The 23,499-nt window shown below is 41.6% G+C and overlaps 1 protein-coding gene across 7 annotated transcripts in view; it reads left to right on the top strand.

Annotated features, from left to right (window-relative positions):
* Window positions 1–23,499, top strand: part of SCHIP1 (schwannomin interacting protein 1) — a 770,942-nt gene that overhangs the window by 703,233 nt on the left and 44,210 nt on the right. The window contains exon 1 of one of the 7 annotated variants that reach the window (XM_069727425.1): window positions 419–794. The exons of the other annotated variants lie outside the window; for them this stretch is intronic. Coding sequence (XP_069583526.1) covers window positions 765–794 — 30 coding nt within the window. The 5' untranslated portion in view covers window positions 419–764. Of the gene's footprint in view, window positions 1–418; window positions 795–23,499 lie in introns of those variants that run through there. 7 annotated transcript variants of the gene reach the window in all.

Below are 23,499 nucleotides of genomic sequence, written 5' to 3'. Positions count from 1 at the left end.
CGCCTTCTAAAAGATAGGGTGCTGTAGGGCTATCCCTAAGAGATCGCCGCAGGAGTACCCCTTGTCTGCTTGTTATATCATACGTAGGATATGGACAATGTCATCATTTAAACAGTTTCCTTTTGTTATTTGTAACATTTTTTTATTTAATTAGATTTTTCAAACAAATCCATGTTAAATGACCATATAATCAGTGTGGTATGTAATGTTTTAACCCCTAAGCTTCCACGATGCGCCCATTTTACACTATGCCATTCATTGCTGGTATAATTGACGTCTCTATAAACAGTTTGCTGGCAGCGTTTCTCGTGATTGATGGCAGGGTTATATATATGTTTACTTTCACCTCCCTAATATTTTATTTTTTCTCTTTCCCCCCTCCTTTTTAATGAGCAAAAATTTTCCACACCAGTTAGCTGCCTTCATGAGTCCCAGAAGGTCACACCAGCCTCAGCCTTTCCTTTGTGTCCACGGAATAATTGGCCAATTGTGTAAGTGATGAGCTAGCCCTCCCTCCCCCCATCGCTGTCCCAACTACATGGTGTATGAAGCCTCATCGCTCCCCGAGGAGACCAGGCTCTGCTTGCTTCTGTGGAGAGAGCAGTGCTATTGCGCAGGTTGAAACAGCAGAGGCAGCATCCATTTTCATCCGCAGACAGCCTCTCGCCCTGTAGGGCGTTCTTTCGGTCCCGTCTTCGGATGCAGTAATCCCTGTCTGGTATTTGCATCATCTGTGCGCTCCTCTTGCTGTATGATGCTCTGAGATGGTACACCAGGAAAATTGTGCATATCAGGTAAGAACCCAGCATGTCCGCTCTGCTGTGTCTCCATCCGTAAGGCAAGGCCTGTGCACGGAGACTGCTGCGTGTGCTGACATAACATCATTGCTATTGCATTACTGCCATTGCTACCTGCTATATACACCTCACAGCTTTCCGAAAAATGTTACTAGCCACTATGGCATTGATGCGAGTCCGTCATGTGCACGGTCAGTAGAACCGTGTGCTTGTAGGACTGTACGAGTCCGATGCATGTCGTCCGCTTTCTGTTGCAATGCTTAGGAGGGTGTCCGCTTTATAATTACATATTTAAGCATCGGAGACATAAGTGAGGTTTTGCTTTGCTATTTTATCGTGTACTATAATTTTAATATTTTTGACTGCAATAATAAAATGATTAGAATTGATAAGGAACAACATGTCGGAGTTAAATAATAATTTTATTGATATAGCGCCAGCATATTCCGCAGCATGTCACCATTATATATACATGTTCTGTTATTTGCATTTTGTGCTTTTATTCTAAATTATTCTTTACATTGTTTAAAACTTTTTCGATTCTCTTTATCTTTTTTCCCCCATTAATTTGATATATAGATGGGAGTCACTCATTGACATTCAGATATTATATCGTTTTAGAATGGTTGATTAAAAATATTAGAGGAAATTAGGCAGACAAAAGGCAGGACACCATAATAATAGTGGGGCTATAAACCAAATATCACAGTGTTTAGGGTGCATTCGCTGTTGTAATTGTTCCTAGTCCTATAATGGTGGCTACCAAGCATCGGACAAGTATAAAGTGATTCTCCTGGCAAAAACTAACAATTCAGTTTATGTCCAAATATTATTTACTTGGGGTCTTCCGATGTTTGGTCATCAAAAAATGACTCCCCTGCTTATAATATGTGGCCGCGGGAGTCTTCCTCCTACAGATGGATGGAGGCTTCTTGGCTCTGCTTGTGTGAACAGATTGGCAGGGCGGCGAGATTCCTGGAGATTTTCACATTGCCAGACTATCAGTAATTTAAGGTGTAATGATGCCCTCCCCACTAGTTATTACCCATAGAACCACTATGGGATGTTAACACCCGTCTGCTGTAAGTTTAATATTCTTGTTACAGACAGCAAGAATGAAATTATTAGAAATTATAAAGGATTATAATATAATACTCAAAGTTGTTATATGTATGTTCTGGTGCTATTACAGTACTTGCATTTTTATATATTTTACACTATTCCAGACTGTATTTGAAATTTTTTCAGCCTTACTATTTTCTATAGCCATTCAATATCACATATACACTTATTGTTTTATACAAAATGACTACATGATGTAAGCATTTATTTTTAACAGGCTTTTCTTAAATGAATAGTACATGACATTTTAAGAAATGTCCATTCTAAGGGCTGGGGAAGATGCAGAGCAATAACACACAACACTCCCCTACTACACAGTAATCCCTGGCAGTTGGATCTGTGTGACCCGGTTAGACACAAGTCTTACCATATCATACAGGGACAGCAGATTCTGACATCCTCAGGGGGCGTTTCCTTTTTTCTCCTGTATGGCACCTCCTGCTTATTATTGGATAAGATCATACAGGGGGAAAGGTAAAACCCCTCACTGAGAATATCTGCTAACACCCGCTTGGTTACACTAGAAATTAGCATTTAAAGTTTGCAAGATAATGATGCTGCAATGTAGATAGATGTGAGCAGAAAAAGCAACTGTAATTTTAGTCAGATCTTCACCATGTTGTGGTTAGTGTGCAAAATGTGGTAAAAGGGCCTATTAAGGAACGAGTACGTGGCAGAATTGTTCGAGAAATTCAATCATCGGTTACAACATGCACATTGAGTTGTGCAAACCCCATTTGAATAAGACAGTTGCAAAAAATTCTGCAACAAATCTGCTGTGTGAACTTACCTTTTAAATACTAAAATGTAGCCTTTTTCTGATGAAGGGCAACTCCCACTAGGGGTTATAGACAGTCACAGCAGATGTAAATCTCAATTTGACACAAATACACCGTAAATAGAGTGCGTAGTATATAATCAAGTCGTGATTATGCAAGAAAAACACCGTTTTTTTACTTGGAGAATGAATGGCATTTTTGTAAAATCCCACATTCACTGGTACAGAATTCAGCACCAAAAATCTGAAAAATTATGCTATGTGCGAACCAAACATGACAGTGGGAGATGCAGACAGATCGCTAGGCAACCATACAACACCGGAAGCCTTTTCAGGGAAATTCTTTGTATTGTACTGTTGCCAAGGCAACCAGAGTACCTGCATTTCTGGTGGCGATTTTGCTTTTTTCCTTATATACCACTGTGACAAGGTACTGCTGACATGAAATATGTTCTAATCTCTTTCACAGACTGAATTGATATATTGGGGCCTGAATGTTGGTCCTTCATATGTGCATTCTCTCTTTGGTGTTCTTTGAATTGCTGTGTCATGCTCGACCCCCTCACAAACCTGGACTATGTACATGGTGTTTTTTTTCCCATTTCTGGTTAGTGTGCATCACGTTAGGACTGTTAGATTCTGGAGATGGGACACTAAGAAAGTTAGTATTTCAGCTCAACCCTTGTAGATCTGATCCAATGTGGTCAAAGGTAAGTCCGAGCATGGAAATAGCGTCACTGCCAGAACGCTGAAAACTTGATTGAGAAACAAAGAAATCCAGCTCCGGAATTAAAATGGAAAAAATGTATTCTGACATTTTAACCCCTTCATGACCCAGCCTATTTTGACCTTAAAGACCTTGCCGTTTTTTGCAATTCTGACCAGTGTCCCTTTATGAGGTAATAACTCAGGAACGCTTCAACGGATCCTAGCGGTTCTGAGATTGTTTTTTCGTGACATATTGGGCTTCATGTTAGTGGTAAATTTAGGTCAATAAATTCTGCGTTTATTTGTGATAAAAACGGAAATTTGGCGAAAATTTTGAAAATTTCGCAATTTTCACATTTTGAATTTTTATTCTGTTAAACCAGAGAGATATGTGACACAAAATAGTTAATAAATAACATTTCCCACATGTTTACTTTACATCAGCACAATTTTGGAAACAAAATTTTTTTTTGTTAGGAAGTTATAAGGGTTAAAATTTGACCAGCGATTTGTCATTTTTACAACGAAATTTACAAAACCATTTTTTTTAGGGACCACCTCACATTTGAAGTCAGTTTGAGGGGTCTATATGGCTGAAAATACCCAAAATTGACACCATTCTAAAAACTGCACCCCTCAAGGTACTCAAAACCACATTCAAGAAGTTTATTAACCCTTCAGGTGCTTCACAGCAGCAGAAGCAACGTGGAAGGAAAAAATGAACATTTAACTTTTTAGTCACAAAAATTATCTTTTAGCAACAATTTTTTTATTTTCCCAATGGTAAAAGGAGAAACTGAACCACGAAAGTTGTTGTCCAATTTGTCCTGAGTACGCTGATACCTCATATGTGGGGGTAAACCACTGTTTGGGCGCACGGCAGGGCTTGGAAGGAAAGGAGCGCCATTTGACTTTTTGAATCAAAAATTGGCTCCACTCTTTAGCGGACACCATGTCACATTTGGAGAGCCCCCGTGTGCCTAAAAATTGGAGCTCCCCCACAAGTGACCCCATTTTGGAAACAAGACGCCCCAAGGAACTTATCTAAATGCATAGTGAGCACTTTGAACCCCCAGGTGCTTCACAAATTGATCCGTAAAAATGAAAAAGTACTTTTTTTTCACAAAAAAATTCTTTTAGCCTCAATTTTTTCATTTTCACATGGGCAACAGGATAAAATGGATCCTAAAATGTGTTGGGCAATTTCTCCTGAGTACACCAATACCTCACATGTGGGGGTAAACCACTGTTTGGGCACATGGTAAGGCTCGGAAGGGAAGGAGCGCCATTTGACTTTTTGAATGAAAAATTATTTCCATCGTTAGCGGACACCATGTCGCGTTTGGATAGCTCCTGTGTGCCTAAACATTGGCGCTCCCCCACAAGTGACCCCATTTTGGAAACTAGACCCCCCAAGGAACTTATTTAGATGCCTAGTGAGCACTTTAAACCCTCAGGTGCTTCACAAATTGATCTGTAAAAATGAAAAAGTACTTTTTTTTCACAAAAAAATTCTTTTCGCCTCAATTTTTTCATTTTCACATGGGCAGTAGGATAAAATGGATCATAAAATTTGTTGGGCAATTTCTCCCGAGTACGCCGATACCTCATATGTGGGGGTAAACCACTGTTTGGGCACACGGCAGGGCTCGGAAGGGAAGGCGCGCCATTTGACTTTTTGAATGGAAAATTAGCTCCAATTGTTAGCGGACACCATGTCGCGTTTGGAGAGCCCCTGTGTGCCTAAACATTGGAGCTCCCCCACAAGTGACCCCATTTTGGAAACTAGACCCCCCAAGGAACTTATCTAGATGCATATTGAGCACTTTAAACCCCCAGGTGCTTCACAGAAGTTTATAACGCAGAGCCATGAAAATAAAAAAAAAAATTTTCTTTCCTCAAAAATGATTTTTTTAGCCTGGAATTTCCTATTTTGCCAAGGATAATAGGAGAAATTGGACCCCAAATATTGTTGTCCAGTTTGTCCTGAGTACGCTGATACCCCATATGTGGGGGTAAACCACTGTTTGGGCGCACGGCAGGGCTCGGAAGGGATGGCACGCCATTTGGCTTTTTAAATGGAAAATTAGCTCCAATCATTAGCGGACACCATGTCACGTTTGGAGAGCCCCTGTGTGCCTAAACATTGGAGATCCCCCAGAAATGACCCCATTTTGGAAACTAGACCCCCAAAGGAACTAATTTAGATGTGTGGTGAGGACTTTGAACCCCCAAGTGCTTCACAGAAGTTTATAACGCAGAGCCATGAAAAAAAAAAGAAAAAAAATTATTTTCTCAAAAATGATCTTTTAGCCTGCAATTTTTTATTTTCCCAAGGGTAACAGGAGAAATTTGACCCCAAAAATTGTTGTCCAGTTTCTCCTGAGTACGCTGATACCCCATATGTGGGGGTAAATCACTGTTTGGGCACATGCCGGGGCTCGGAAGTGAAGTAGTGACGTTTTGAAATGCAGACTTTGATGGAATGCTCTGTGGGCGTCACGTTGCGTTTGCAGAGCCCCTGATGTGGCTTAACAGTAGAAACCCCCCACAAGTGACCCCATTTTGGAAACTAGACCCCCAAAGGAACTAATCTAGATGTGTGGTGAGGACTTTGAACCCCCAAGTGCTTCACAGAAGTTTATAACGCAGAGCCGTGAAAATAATAAATACATTTTCTTTCCTCAAAAATAATTATTTAGCCCAGAAATTTTTATTTTCCCAAGGGTTACAGGAGAAATTGGACCCCAAAAGTTGTTGTCCAGTTTCTCCTGAGTACGCTGATACCCCATGTGTGGGGGTAAACCACTGTTTGGGCACACGTCGGGGCTCAGAAGGGAAGTAGTGACTTTTGAAATGCAGACTTTGATGGAATGGTCTGCGGGCGTCACATTGCGTTTGCAGAGCCCCTGGTGTGCCTAAACAGTAGAAACCCCCCACAAGTGACCCCATTTTAGAAACTAGACCCCCCAAGGAACTTATCTAGATATGTGGTGAGCACTTTGAACCCCCAAGTGCTTCACAGACGTTTACAACGCAGAGCCGTGAAAATAAAAAATCATTTTTCTTTCCTCAAAAATTATGTTTTAGCAAGCATTTTTTTAGATTCACAAGGGTAACAGGAGAAATTGGACCCCAGTAATTGTTGCGCAGTTTATCCTGAGTATGCTGGTACCCCATATGTGGGGGTAAACCACTGTTTGGGCACACGTCAGGGCTCGGAAGTGAGGGAGCACCATTTGACTTTTTGAATACGAGATTGGCTGGAATCAATGGTGGTGCCATGTTGCGTTTGGAGACCCCTGATGTGCCTAAAAAGTGGTAACCCCTCAATTCTACCTCCAACACTAACCCCCCCACACCCCTAACCCTAATCCCAACTGTAGCCATAACCCTAATCACAACCCTAACCACAACCCTAATTCCAACCCTAACCCTAAGGCTATGTGCCCACGTTGCGGATTCGTGTGAGATATTTCCGCACTATTTTTGAAAAATCCGCGGGTAAAAGGCACTGCGTTTTACCTGCGGATTTTCCGCGGATTTCCAGTGTTTTTTGTGCGGATTTCACCTGCGGATTCCTATTGAGGAACAGGTGTAAAACGCTGCGGAATCCGCACAAAGAATTGACATGCTGCGGAAAATACAACGCAGCGTTTCCGCGCGGTATTTTCCGCACCATGGGCACAGCGGATTTGGTTTTTCATATGTTTACATGGTACTGTAAACCTGATGGAACACTGCTGCGAATCCGCAGCGGCCAATCCGCAGCCAAATCCGCACCGTGTGCACATAGCCTAATTCTAAAGGTATGTGCACATGCTGCAGAAAACGCTGCGGATCCGCAGCAGTTTCCCATGAGTTTACAGTTCAATGTAAACCTACGGGAAACAAAAATCGCTGCACACATGCTGCGGAAAAACTGCACGGAAACGCAGCGGTTTACATTCCGCAGCATGTCACTTCTTTGTGCGGATTCCGCAGCGGTTTTACAACTGCTCCAATAGAAAATCGCAGTTGTAAAACCGCAGTGAAATGCGCAGAAAAAAACGCGGTAAATCCGCCATAAATCCGCAGCGGTTTAGCACTGCGGATTTATCAAATCCGCAGCGGAAAAATCCGCAGAGGACCAGAATACGTGTGCACATACCGAAACCCTAACCCTACCCCTACCCCTAGCCAATCAGAGCGATCGTAGCCACGAGGGGGTGAAGCCACCCCCCCTGGGCTAAACTACCACTCCCCCTGTCCCTGCAGATCGGGTGAAATGGGAGTTAACCCTTTCACCGGATCTGCAGGGACGCGATCATTCTGTGACACAGCTTATGTGTCACAGGTCGGATTGGCACCGACTTTCATGACGCATACGCTGTGTCACAGGTCGGGAAGGGGTTAAAATTGGAAAGCTGCTTACAGATGACCATCAGATTATTGGAAAAGAACAGCCATGACCCACTGAACCCGTTTCGAACACCCTCTGTGTTTTTAGTCCTCCATACTGGGGGCAGTTGCTGAAACCCAAGCAAGCGGGAAGTTATCCTTTATACCATGGGTTAGGGGCTAACTTTCAAATTTGAGAATAGCACTTTTACACTAGAAAACTATGGATAACATTACGGCTAATGCACACCAGCAATCATCCACACTGACCAACGGTCCTGAAAAAACGACAGCCTGCTGTCTAAAGCACTCCGCTCCTGTACCCATTCACTATGCAGATGAGCACATGGAGCTGGATAATTTTTGCTATGGTCCAGGCTTAACACGTTCTGACGTTTTGCCTAGGATGTCCCATAGTATGGCCTACTTTTGCATGTGAGCCGAATCCTTTTTGAGGTTGTTTACCAAATAATATTTTCCTGTTGTCTGAACAAGTGTGTATATATAGTAGGGTATCATTGTCCACTCCTGGTTTTAAAAATAATGAAATGCTTAAAAAAATGCACATTTCTCTATGTGAACGAGGGCTTGACGGGTTTCCATTTTGTTAGAATTATATAGTGAAAGTTCAGTTGGTTTGTTATGGTTCTTTAATTTCATCTGTAGCCTCGTTTACTTTTTGTGCTCATTGTTTTGTGAGTGATTTGCAGTTACATAACCGTTTTAATGAAGATCGCTACCTCCCATCTATTTTAGAGCAGTTGCAGATGTATTCCTATCACGCATATTTCCCATAATAGCAGAGCTCGGGTGTCAGATGGGACCGAGAAGCTTTTGGTGTAAGTGCCAGTCATCACGTCTTTCTTCTGTAATTTGTTCCCTTACTGTGCTAGTCGCGTACCTTTTATATGTTGCGGTGCAATAATTAAGTGCACGTTGTAGTCAGATGCATCTGCCAGCAGAAAGAATCAACACTTCTAATCACAGGTAAATTATCGTTTCTTGGCAGGCTGGCACAATTGCCTATTACACGCAATCACTGGTAGTGGCTAAATATTTAATTGCCTTCTTAACAAACAAATACACTTAATTTCAGGGTTTCTATTTTTCGACCATCTCCCGCTGTTGAGAACAAATGGTTTTAATATTGTAGCCTTTTGTCTGTTGTTTCAAGCACAAAAAATGGAAGCGAAGTCAATGAATTGATTTTTAGCAAAACGTGTTCATTGTCTGGAACTAAACCATCAAGCTTTGTGTGTAGGTAAATGGCTAGCTTCGCTCCTGGTCAATAAGTAGTAGTTCACCGGTGTGTGTTGTCAGTGTGAAGAGCGATGTATAGTGGCCAGAAGCAGGCGGCTGAACACTGCACTTGTGTTGGTGCTGGATACTTTCGATTGGTTGATCTTCATTATTGTCATGAACTTTTTGTCATGGGCAAGGCTTCATAGTCACTCGAACCAGGGTTGCTTAGGCTGTTATGGGAGACCACCTTTGGGGTATGTGCACACATCGTTTTTTTCAGGCTTTATGGCTTGAAAAGGTTTTCAAGAAGAGTGAACACGTACTCAAATGTGAACATACACAGCTCTGGCAAATATTGAGATCACTGCAAAATGTTCAGTTTGTCAAATTTTTCTCTTTATAGGTATATTTTTTGAGTAAAATGTAAAGTGTTCATTTATTCTAGAAACTTCTGACAACATGTCTCCGAATTTCCAAGCAATACATTTTGTATTTTTTTTCTGAAAAGGAGAAATGGTCAAAATTACAATAAAAAACCCAGTGCTTTCAGACCTCAAATAATGCAAAGAAAACAAGTTCATAATCATTTAGAAACAACAATACTAATGTTTTATCTCAGGAAGAGTTCATAAATCAATATTTTGTGGAATAACCATGATTTTTAATCACAGCTTTCATGGGTCTTGGCATGCTTTCCACCAGTCTTTCACACTGCTTCTGGCGCAAAAATTTAAGCAGTTCGATGGCTTGTGACTATCCATCATCCTCTTAATTACATTCCAGAGGTTTTCATTGGGGTTCAGGTCTGGAGATTGGGCTGCCCATGACAGGGTTTTGATGTGGTGGTCTCTTAATTTTTGCCAGAGCTGTCTTTTTGAACTTCTTTAAAGGGAATCTGTCACCCCTAAAATCGTATATGAGCTGCGGCCACCGGCATCAGGGGCTTATCTACAGCATTCTGTAATGCTGTAGATAAGCCCCCGATGTAACCTGAAGGATGAGAAATAAAGGTTATGTTATACTCACCCAGGGGCGGTCCCACTGCAGTCCGGGTCCAATAGACGTCCGGGGCCTCCCATCTTCACATGATGACGTCCTCTTCTTGTCTTCTTGCCGGTGCTCCGGCTTAGTCATACTTTGTCTGCCCTGTTGAGGGCAGAGCAAAGTACTGCAGTGCGCAGGCGCTGGGCCTCTCTGACCTTTCCCGGCGCCTGCGCACTGCAGTACTTTGCTCTGCCCTAAACAGGGCAGACAAAGGCCCATCGGACCGGACCGCAGCGGAACCGCCACTGGATGAGTATAATATAACCTTTATTTCTCATCTTTCAGGTTACATTGGGGGCTTATCTACAGCATTACAGAATGCTGTAGATAAGCCCCTGATGCCGGTGGCCACAGCTCATATACAATTTTTGGGGTGACAGACTCCCTTTAACCATTTTAGGCTTTGAAAGCCGTGAAGCTACTAAACGAAATGAGATGTCCATTCTTCAGGTAGATTTCTCAGTATATATACAGTTATAAAGCAAAAAGACGTCAGCAGCCAAGCCAATGCAAAAACGTCCAGAAAGACGATAAAGACACAGCAATGGCGTTTTCCTTCAGGGTCTTCTGCTTCAAAAGCTCAGCGGGTATGCCGACGTCTAAAAGACATCGTGTGCACAGACATTTATACATCCTAAGCACAAGGCATTAAAGGGAACACATCTGCAAGACTTTATATATAGGAATACTGATGTGACCGTGTAGTGGCTTCTCTGCAAATAAAAATATCTTTTTGCAGAGATCTGATATTCCAGTCTGAGGAATGTAGCATAGAACCCATATGCAAATGAGGCTGGAAGTGCTTTGGGGGCGGATTAATACATGAGAGAAAAGCAGCCTGAGTGCACTGACCTGCAACAATGTCCTTCTAGCCCAATTTGCATATTGCTTCTCCTCTAGACTTCTCACGACAGACAAATCCAATCTCTACAATGAAAGGTCCAGTTTTATTAAGGGACAAGCGTCTATACAGCCATACCACTACTTCCATATGGAAAATTGTGCTGGAAAGTTGCCCTTAACTGTTGGTAGGTTTTATTCCAAATAATTTGCTTCAATAATGTTTATGGCCAAACTACAGACTGGATATTTTTTCTCAAACTTCACATGTGGTGTCTGTTGTGCTGCTGATTTATACATCTATCATAAGAAGATGCTACTACTGTCGGCCTTGCTCATTTACATGGGTCTGGTATCCAGTAGGGTAACTTGAAGCTTGTGGGCCTCAATGCAAAATCTCCAACAGTGTCCACAACTATAACTGGTCTTCAGTAGTATTGCTCTTCTCATATAGGCCAAAATTACCTTTTGGGACCTCTAGACTCCAGGGCCCAAGTGTGGCCTCAACCATGCATGTATGTGTGTGGCAAGATTGGTAGAAATTGCTTCCAGCTGAATGTGTATTGGGCGAACACTATGTGTGGCCATCTATACGGTCCAGGAACGTACTCTATCTAACTGAATCTGTGCTCGGAGCTCTGAGCATGGATATATTTCAACAGGTCCTGATGACATAACTTGTTTCATGGAAAGTGACTGTATGTGTTGTTACTTACCTGTTAAAAATGGGTTTGGCCTTCCTAATTTCTTAGGAACCAGAATAGTCACAGTAGTTGGATGCTCACCGGTCACCTATGGCATATCCCTTATGTATGGCATATCAGCTATATATGGCATATCCCTTATGTATGGCATATCCCTTATGTATGGCATATCACCTATATATGGCATATCCCTTATGTATAGCATATCACCTATGTATGGCATATCCCTTATGTATGGCATATCACCTATATACGGCATATCACCTATATATGGCATATCACCTATGCATGACATATCACCTATGTATATTGCCTATATATGGCATATCCCTTATGTATAGCATATCACATATGTATGGCATATCCGTTATGTATGGCATATCACCTATGTATGGCATATCACCTATGTATGGCATATCCCTTATGTATGGCATATCGCCTATGTATGGCATATCCCTTATGTATGGCATATCCCTTATGTATGGCATATCCCTTATGTATGGCATATCCCTTATGTATGGCATATCACCTATATATGGCATATCACCTATGTATGGCATATCGTGTTTATATGAGCTAAAATCCAATGGGAAAACACCTTTAAAACATGTTAGAAATATCATAATGGTGCCAATACACTGGTTGAAAATGTTTCTAGATCATCTACAGAAAATAGCCTCTTAAATTGTCATCAAGGAAGCCTGCTAAATATCTTTTTATACGCATCTGTCCCTTTTAGGCTAAGTTCACACGTTGCGTTTTTGCACCGTTTTTCTTTTCAGCAAGCAAAACCTGCTTTCTTGGCAGTAAAAAGAAGCTGCTTACAAAAAAGCAGGTTTTGCTGCGTTTTTATTGTCTCTTGATAAAATTTAGTGCCCCCCCAAAAATTATGATGCAACTACCTTAAGGTTTTTGTACCAAAAACGCAGTAGATATGCTCCTGTTTGCAAAAATGCAGCATTTCAGGAAAATTAAAACAATGTGCATGAGATTTCTGAAATCTCATAGGTTTTGCTGGTACTATAATCGTAGCTTAAAATTTGCTTAAAAAACGCAGCAAAAATGCCAAGTGTGAACATAGCCTTATGAGTCAGAAAGGCCAGTCAGCAGAGTCATAGGGACAAAATTACACATTTCCTTCAGTCCAAGTCCATCCTCTAATGATCGAAGGCCGTTCCTCCTTTCCTGGCCGTAAACTGCATTTCCAGGGAATACAATTGGACCTATTGGTTTATCTTTAGTAGAATATCATGTGGATGCCCCGATCTGAATGCGACCTGTCCTGTCTATTTTCATTGAAGGTACATCTGGCGAGCATAGATATATTTGCCCTTCTGGCAGTGGCTATAAAGGAGCTATGTTCAGGAACCATTATAAGATGGGCATGGTAGTCACAGTAGCTGTCCCAGTTATTAGCACAGTGTTTGTGAAGGTTTTATGTAATCGCTGAAGGGCTGCTGAAGTGTTAACAAAAATTCCTGACTTGAAGTGGGAAATTTTGCGCTGAGTTTAGAAGTAGGCCAGACTGACCTGAGGAAATGTGACTGGTTTCTCGGGGTGTCAGACTTCATCTCCGTACATTTAAGATCTGCAGTCCCGTCAGCGTTCCTTAGTGTTATTTAATAAGGATGCTGGATTTGAGACAGTGGTGCGCGGAGATTCGTGTGTGTCCGTATTTAGGAAACTCATGGATGTCATCAATGTACAATCCGTGTACTGTCCGTGATTGTCATTGTAATGTATACAGAGGTTATTTTATTCTTCTGTGGAAGTCACTGATGGTAAAAACTGAAACACTGGCCAAACTGTGATGAAACTCGGATCCAAATCACTGATGAACGTCGGACTAATTTTTTGGGTACCAGAAAAATCATTGACATCTCCATGGGGTCTTAGTGAACTTTTAATCCATTTCTTGAGCCTGGGGGTGGATATACCGGTATATGGTTCTTTTATGTTTTCTCATCTTGACCTCCGGATACTTTTCCTGTTCTGCAGAGTGCACAGAGGTGATTACTTGTGTAAATATTTAGTGCTTGGTGTAAGATAACAAGTAGGTGAGGTTTATGGGTGTATACAGCTGCCAAGTGCTAGCAGTTGTTTTATGGAGGTCTTCTAACCTTTCACCTAGGATTGGCCTTGGATCTTATCTCACAGTGAAACCTATTATTATCCCATAGCAGGTGCAGGTTGTTCTGTGATGTTTCAGCATCTGGTTCTGCCCATCTCTCTCATTATTGTGACTGTTTCCATATAATCTGATAATGGAGATTGAATTCAGCTTTGCCTTTCATGCCAGTTTTATACATGATTTCAGTGGCACGCTATCCCGTTCCGCCTGATCCATGTGTAATCGGATGACTATTGTTGGGCTGGCAGGAAGCTGGACTGTCCTGTGTGCATAGATACAGCACAAATAGAACAGCTGAACAAGCTTGATATCTGCGACCTCCTAACACCGCCCAGCTTAAAAACAGACATCCACTATCCTGAGATCTTCACCACTAGTCAGGATCTTTACAGCCGCAGCACTTTGAATGCAAATAGTCTGCTTGCTTTATCAGGGTGGTACAGGGAAGAAATATAGGTATATCAAATGAAAAGAGCATAGTGCTACAACAAAACTGCAAAGAAAGGGCCATCCACCAAAACTCTCAGCCCGAGCAAGGAGGGCAATAATCAAAGAGGCAGTAAAGAGACCTAAGGTAATCCTGAAGGAGCTTCAGAGTTCCCAAGCAGAGACTGTATTATCTGTCTATACAAAGAAAACAAGCCGTACACTCCATAGAGGTGGCCTTTGTGGAAGAGTGAGCAAAAATAAACTTTTACTTACACACAAAAATTGTAAATCTCGTTTTGAGTTTGCCAAAAGACATGTGGGAGACTCTCCAAATGTATGGAGGAAGGTGCTGTGGTCAGATGAGACCAAAATTTAACTTTTTGGCCAACAAAGTAAATGCTATGTCTGGCGCCAAACCAACACAGCTCATCACCCCAAGAACACCATTCCCACAGTGAAACATGGTGGTGGCAGCAGGGATGTTTTTCGTCATCAGGGACAGATGGTCCGAGTTGAGTGGAAGATGAATGGTGTGGCATACAGGGATATTCTTGAGTAAAACCTGTTTCAGTCTGTCAGTGATTTGAGACTGGGACGGAGGTTCACCTTCCAACAAGACAATAACCCAAATCATACTGCTAAAGCAACACTCGAATGGTTTAAGGGGAAATGCATAAATGTTTTGGAGTGGCCTAGTCAAAGCTCAGACCTTAATCCAACTGAGAACCTGTGGTCAGACTTGAAGATTGCTGTTCACCAGAGGAAACCATCAAACTTGAAGGAGCTGAAGCAGTTTTGCATTGAGGAATGGGAAAAAATTCCAGTGGAAGATGTGGACAGCTCATAAAGACTTATCCATAACGACTTTCAGCTGTAATTGCAGCAAAAGGAAACTCTACATAGCACTGACTTTAGGGGAAGGGGGATGAATACTCATGCACACTGCAGTTTACAGTTATTTTGTTCTATTTATTGTTTGTGTCACAATTAAAAGAATAGCAAATGTTCACAGTTGTAGGCATATTGTTTACATGAACTGATGCAAACCCTCAAAAGAAAAAAAACAAAAAACAGCGAATCCAGGTTGTGAGGTAGCAAAACACAAAAAATGCCAAAAGTGTGAATACTTTTGCAAGCCACTGTATCTTCTATTGGCTGTTTTATCTATAGCAAGATCAAAGCTCTTAGTAGTTGTGTGATAGGGAGTCACAGACAAAGCACACAGATGCTTTTGTTGTGCCTCTTTTCTGAGAATTGTTGACCCGCAGCACATGTTGCCCTGTAGCTTCAGAAAGGGATAACTTGCTGATTGGCGTAGGTGATACCAGCAATTCCAAGGTTGAGGCTCTGGAACCCCCAAGAATGGTGCTCTGCAGCCCGTTCCTGAACAGAGCAGACCTTCACTACATTCACTGCCAATGAGCCTGCCACAGAAAGCTGAGAATGCTATGCAGCTTCGGCTTCTCTGGCAGTTCCAAAGACAATGCATAGAGCAGAGGTTGAACATGCGCCCCTTCACTTTATTCAGAACAGGGATGGCTGGGGTACCAACCTTCAGAACATTAACCCCTATCCAATGTATAAAGGATTTTTTTTTTAATTTTTTAACCCATTATCTGTAGATTGTAAGCTTGCGAGCAGGGACCTCACTCCTAATGTCACTGTTTAAATTGTCTTAACTTCTACTGAATTTGTCTGTACATGTCCCCGCTTAATTGTAAAGTGCTGCGGAATTTGTTGGCTCTATATAAATAAAAATTATTATTATTATTATTATTATTATTATTATCTACCAATGTCCTTTTTTTGGGATGCCTAATCTTTTGCTTCTAGCAACTAAGATTTTATAATTTTTACAATTAGGTCCAATTTTCTGTGTTGTGTTTGTAAAAGTAATGTTTTCAAAATAGGAAATCATGTCATTGTCATTTTTAATTGAATATTGGGACGCCCTTTTCTGAAAAATCCGTAAAATGAAAATTTCGAATTTGGCAAGTAATGGGTTTTAAGAATAACCCTTTAACCCTTTTGGTTGTCTTCAGCTTGCTTGACACATATGGAGAGTGAGAAATCTCACTATACTAGTTAACCCTCCGTCACATACAACTGATCTGACAGGCGCTTCTCTTTTACTTTCATTTCTCCTTCCTCACCAGATTGTGAGGAAACCCCCTCCCTCCAGGTAGTCTCCTGTCTCTTGAAGGTCTGTGAAACCTGATATCACAGTTGGATTTCAGAGCTTCAGGGGAGAGGATATAGCTGCACAGATCTCTCAGGCTCATTGTATGTGAATACGTCACATTCAGTAAGGTTGGTATTTTATGTTTTTATTCATCACAATAGTTTATTTAGCTTGTTTTATGAATGTATAGCACAAAATGTGAGGATATTTCATAGAAATAAGGGAGATTTTATAAAAGAAAGTGTGCTGCTCAGGCATATATTGTAGTTCCCTAACATATTCCTTCTCTTGCTTCAGATTATCTGCTGAAATGGAGAGGAAAATGTACAATTTATCCAAACAACTTGATGTTGAGGAAGTAACAAACATGCTGTTAGATGATAGAGACCTCACACTGAATGAGGATTTAGGAGAGGAAAGTGAGATTGATTCTCATGATGAGGTGGAAGAATGTGTCCTGGATTCTGAAACAGAGCAAGATGGTGACAGTGGTGAGGATGAAGAAGTTGGATCATATTATATTGGAAAAGATAAAAATACTAAATGGAACAAGAAGCCATTCCAGAAAAAATGTAGGGAACCTTTAAACATTATTACTCACCTTCCTGCAGTAATAGGAACTGCACGTAATGCAAAAACTGCAGTTGAATGCTGGAACAGTATATTTACAGATGACATTCTGGACTCTATTGTCACATATACCAACCAATATATAGACATTATAAAGGACAAGTACATCTGCAACAGAACCATCAAGCCCACAGATGAAATAGAACTGCGTGCTTTTTTTGGATTACTGTACCTTGCAGGAGCTTATAGGGCAAATAGACAAAGTTTGGAGGAACTTTGGGGTAAAGATGGGGATGGAGTTGAAAAATTTAGCCTTGTTATGTCCATAAACAGATTCAAGATTCTAATTCGTTGCCTTCGGTTTGACGACATAACTACCCGAACCGAACGCAAAACACATGACCGACTTGCTCCAATTCGTGATATATTTCAAAGATTTGTTGTAAACTGTAAACAAAGTTATTACCCTGGAGAGAATCTCACTATTGACGAAATGCTCCCTGGTTTTCGTGGTAGATGTGCCTTTCGTCAATATATTCCATCAAAGCCAAACAAATATGGAATAAAAATTTATGCCCTTGTTGATGCCAGTAAGACCTACACTTACAACCTGGAAGTTTATGCAGGAAAACAACCAGAAGGTCCTTACTGTGTGAGCAACAAACCCATTGATGTTGTAAAAAGACTGGCTGAACCCTTATTTGGATCGGGTCGCAATATTACAGCTGACAATTGGTTTACAAGTTGTGATCTGATTGATTATCTGAAAATTCAGAAGCTGTCATATGTGGGAACTGTAAGAAAAAACAAAAGGGAATTGCCGCCACAGTTTGTAAGTGTGAAAGAGAGACAACAGTACAGCAGTATGTTTGCATTCCATAATGGAAAGGCTTTAGTTTCCTATGTACCACATGCCAAAAAAATCGTACTTCTTCTATCAACACTTCATGATGATGCTGCCATCGATCCTGTGACTGGGGCAGAAAAAAAACCGGAGATAATTACATTTTACAATGCCACCAAAGGGGGTGTGGATACAGCAGATCAGATGTGCTCCACTTTCAACGTCAGCAGAAACATCAAACGCTGGCCAATGGTCATATTTTTTGCTATGATGAATTTGGGTGGTATAAATTCACAAGTAATTTATCTTGAAAACAAGCTTGAACCACTCCGTAGACGATTGTATCTGAAAAAATTGGCCCATGAACTAGTACTTGGAGAGCTACGCAGGAGAAGCGTGAAAACAATCGGTATCCCCTCTCGCCTTCAAGTTCAGCTCAAAAGGTTCCGCCCAGAAGATGATGGTGAAAAGTCACCATCTGCACCACCTCACAAAAGAAGGAGATGCACCACCTGCCAAACGGAAAGTGGAACCAGAAGGCTTTCAAATTATGAATGTCTCAAATGTCATAAAGCAATTTGCCTGACACATGCAAAAATGGTGTGTAATTCTTGCTATTTGCTCTGCAAGTGTGACTTTTCTGGGGAAACCTCAGCATCTACTTCTGATTGAATATGTTTTTAATAGTACTTAAGGTACCTTAAAATTAAGTTTGTGTTCAAAAATTTTCTTTGTACATTTTTTTGAGAGAGTCGAACTGGGGACTATTTGGCGGGAGTTTTGAAAAGTTTGTATTTCATAGTTATTAGTTTTATGTTAAGTAAATGTTTTTTTTTTGCAACTGATTATGTGTAGTCTCTTTTATTACATCCCTATGAAGGTCACTGATCACTTTTAGAGCACTGAAATTGCAAACATTAGATATTATAGGTATTTTTCCAGCAGGCGCCTGACAGGCACATTGTATGTGAACTCGTTAGTCCGAATATTGTATGTGACGGAGGGTTAAAGGGAATCTGCCAACAGGATTTCAACCCCCAAACCATTTATATATGTATGTAGAAATACTATTACATTGTTAGTCCTTTCCTTTGTTACTGAGAAATCAGTGTTTGAATTAATATGCAAAGGAGGCTGAAAGACTATGGTAGATCTGAAGCCCCTGTCACTCCAGCTCTATTCCTCGCCCAGCGCTGCCTCCTCCTGCTCCACTGCTAGATCCTTTACCTCCTCCTGCTTGACTGTCAACTACTTTGCTTGAAGTCAGCCATCCCAGAGCTTGTCAGTCAAGCATCAGGCGATTAGCTGGACTTGTCTTTGAAAGAGCTACATGTGCATATAAATAGTTTGGGGGGTGAAATCTTGCTGACACATTCCCCTTCTAGGGTTATGTCAAAGACTAATGTAAATACAGCAATATACCAGGCTTGATTTTTTCATGATTGTCTTCTATGGTGTTTATGATGACCTATCTGAAATGTACTGTATATGTAGCAGAACACTGTTCCTAGATCATACAGAGGAGACCAAATGGAATGATCAATCATGAGCATCATATTTCTGTAGGTACAGTAACACTGCTTGGCTATGTCTTGCCTGAAGAGATGAGGCTGAAGCTACAGTCCATTATCACTGTACAATCCCCTATGGCTCCCACATGTGCACACTGCCAACTACGTAACCATAGACCCAAATTTACTCATTTTTATAGCCTTTAATAGGATCCTGAAAATGATCACATTTCACATGTTTTTCATATGTATTGAAAAGTCTGCGTATCCCGTCCTAGTAGAGGTAATATGAAATATTGCACAGTAACAACCTAGATAGTCACAGCGCCACCGATGCATTACGGCCTTTCTCAGTATTTGTGTTTCAGGAGATTACATCATTTATGATATTACTCATGTAATGGGTCGTGCTAGTAGATCATTTCAATGGCTGGCATACAGTCTTACATCATCCTAAATGTTTTTCCAATAAAAAAAAGTCATAATAGCAATTTATAATAAAATAGATCACTAACTATGTCATCAACAACCAAACAACCAATAGACTGACTGTAACTGTACGGCCATGTTCCCATCTGCTCTGTGGTTTCTCCATCAGTAACCACAATGTAGGGCAGGATCCCTCGCACAACACACACTGGCAGAGAATGACTCAACCTAGAATCTCAGGCTCTTTTTAAACCTGACTCTTTGACTCCCGTTTCTCTGTACTGTTCTAGCAACAGAGAAACAGAATTTACGCAGAGGACAGAACGGTTACATGATAGTTACAAACATAGTTACATAGTTACATAGTAATTAAGGTTGAAGGAAGACTTTAAGTCCATCTAGTTCAACCCGTAGCCTAACCTAACATGCCCTAACATGTTGATCCAGAGGAAGGCAAAAAAAACCATGTGGCAAAGAGTAAGTTCCACATTGGGGAAAAAAATTCCTTCCCAACTCCACTTACGGCAATCAGACTAGTTCCCTGGATCAACACCCTAACAAGGAATCTAGTGTATATACCGTGTAACATTATACTTTTCAAGAAAGGCATCCAATCCCCTCTTAAATTTAAGTAACGAATCACTCATTACAACATCATACTGCAGAGAGTTCCATAGTCTCACTGCTCTTACAGTAAAGAACCCACGTCTGTGATTATGCCTAAACCTTCTTTCCTCCAGACGTAGAGGATGCCCCCTTGTCCCTGTCTCAGGTCTATGATTAAAAAGATTATTAGAAAGGTCTTTGTACTGTCCCCTCATATATTTATACATTAAAATAAGATCACCCCTTAGTCTTCGTTTTTCCAAACTAAATAGCCCCAACTGTAATAACCTATCCTTGTATTGCAGACCCCCCAGTCCTCTAATCACCTTGGTCGCTCTTCTCTGCACCCGCTCCAGTTCAGCTATGTCTTTCTTATACACCGGAGACCAGAACTGTGCACAGTATTCTAAGTGTGGTCGAACAAGTGACTTGTATAGAGGTAAAATTATGTTCTCCTCATGAGCTTCTATGCCTCTTTTAATGCATCCCATTATTTTATTTGCCTTAGTAGCAGCTGCCTGACACTGGCCACTGAATATGAGTTTGTCATCCACCCATACTCCCAGGTCTTTTTCATTGACGGTTTTGCCCAGAGTTTTAGAATTAAGCACATAGTTATACATCTTATTACTTCTACCCAAGTGCATGACCTTACATTTATTCCCATTAAAGCTCATTTGCCATTTATCAGCCCAAGCTTCTAGTTTACATAAATCATCCTGTAATATAAACTTGTCCTCCCCTGTATTGATTACCCTGCAGAGTTTAGTGTCATCTGCAAATATTGAAATTCTACTCTGAATGCCCCCTACAAGGTCATTAATAAATATGTTAAAAAGAAGAGGGCCCAATACTGACCCCTGTGGTACCCCACTGCTAACCGCGACCCAGTCCGAGTGTGTTCCATTAATAACCACCCTTTGTTTCCTATCCCTGAGCCAGTTCTCAACCCACTTACACATATTTTCCCCTATCCCCATTATTCTCATTTTATGTATCAACCTTTTGTGTGGCACCGTATCAAAAGCTTTTGAAAAGTCCATACACACTACGTCCACTGGGTTCCCTTCCCATATTTATTCCCATACGGTATATACTGTGCACAGGTCCTATCCAGGATGCTAATAAACGTCTCCCATTTTCTTTGTGTATTTTTATGTCTCAGGATATCGTCCCAGTTAATTGCACCAAGATCATCTCTCATCCGTTGGAAATTTGCCCTCCTGAAGTTTAGTGTCCGTATAACCCCTCTACTACACATCTTATTAAAGGATACATGAAAACTTATTATTTTGTGATCACTATTCCCCAAGTGACCCCCAACCCTTATATTTGATATGCGGTCTGGCCTGTTGAAGCAGTGCCCCCCTTCTTGTTGGGTCCTGAACCAGTTGTGAAAGGTAATTGTCTCTCATAGTTGTCAAAAACCGATTACCTTTGCTGGAACTGCAGGTTTCTGTTCCCCAATCTATTTCAGGGTAGTTGAAGTCCCCCATAATAATGACTTCTCCTTGAGTCGCAGCTTCATCTATTTGCTTTACGAGGATATTCTCCATTGCTTCCATTATTTTTGGAGATTTATAACAAACCCCTATCAGTAATTTATTATTTTTCCCCCTCCCCTTATCTCCACCCACAGGGACTCTATATTTTCATTAGATTCACCTATATTATCCTGCCGGATGGGTTTTAAGGACGATTTTACATACAGACACACCCCACCCCCTCGCTTATCCATTCGGTCATTTCTGAACATAACCCATAACATTCTGACTATAACCCTGTAAGTTAACAGCCCAGTCATGGCTCTCATCCAGCCACGTTTCAGATATCCCCACCATGTCATAATTATGTTCCAACAACACTAATTCTAATTTGTCCATTTTGTTGGCGAGGCTTCTGGCATTAGTATACATACATTTTATGTATCTCTCTGCACCTCTACTCTTTCTTAAATTATTAACTGTTCTAACCCTACCCCCCATGCCACCGCCACCCACATCTTCCTTATTTGTGCCCAGGTCTCTATCTGCACTATATTCCCCTCCTTTAAAATGAATACCCTCCCCCAATTCCTAGTTTAAACACTCCTCCAACCTTCTAGCCATTTTCTCTCCCAGCACAGCTGCACCCTCCCCATTGAGTGTCAGCCCGTCCCTAGCGTAGAGCCTGTAGCCCACTGAGAAGTCGGCCCAGTTCTGCAGGAACCCAAACCCCTCCTTCCTACACCAATTCTTGAGCCACTTATTTACCTCCCTAATCTCCCGTTGCCTCTCTGGAGTGGCACGTGGTACAGGCAGTATTTCGGAAAATACCACGTTGGAGGTCCTTGCTTTCAGCTTGCAGCCTAATTCCCTGAAATCATCTTTAAGGACCTTCCACCTACCTCTAACTTTGTCATTTATGCCAATGTGCACCATGACCGCTAGGTCCTCACCAGCCCCTCCCAGTAATCTGTCCACCCGATCAGCGATGTGTCGGACTCGAGCGCCAGGTAGGCAGCACACCGTTCGACGATCCCTGTCTTTGTGACAGATTGCCCTATCTCTTCCCCTAATAATTGAGTCCCCCACTACCAGCACCTGTCTGGCCTGCCCTGCTCTCCTATTTCCCTCCTTACTGGAGCAGTCACTCCTCCGGCTTTCAGAGGACATGCCTGGCTGCAGCAGTGCTACCCCTGTACTGGCACCCCCCTCATCTGCCAACTTAGCAAACTTATTGGGGTGTTCCAGATCAGGACTAGCCTCCCTGGCACTCTTCCCTCTACCCCGCTTCCTATCTGTCACCCAGCTTGCTGCTTCACCATCCTGCAGCTCCATCCTACCATCCCCCCCCCTCATCTATCCCATTGAGCGTCTGCTCAGTGAGCAGAAGACTCCTCTCCATATTGTCTATGGATCTCAGTGTTGCCAGCTGCACATTTAGATCCAAAATCTGGGCTTCCAAATGCACAATGTGCTCACATCTCGCACAGCAGTATGCACCCTCGACCGGCTGATCAAGGACTGCATACATGTGGCAAGATGTGCACTGGATTGCATTAACAATAGTGGAGCACATTTCCTAAAGGGGATTGCATCAGAAAAAAGCTTTAAATAAAAATAAATACAAAGTATTAATAAAATACAGATAGCAATTCCTCCCTTGGAAACTCCCTGAATCCAAAGTCACTGAATCACAAG

The sequence above is a fragment of the Ranitomeya imitator genome, chromosome 5, assembly GCF_032444005.1.
Source record: "Ranitomeya imitator isolate aRanImi1 chromosome 5, aRanImi1.pri, whole genome shotgun sequence".
NCBI lineage: Eukaryota > Metazoa > Chordata > Amphibia > Anura > Dendrobatidae > Ranitomeya > Ranitomeya imitator.
Note: the sequence above shows the minus strand (reverse complement) of the source record. Positions and strands in the feature narration are given on the sequence as shown.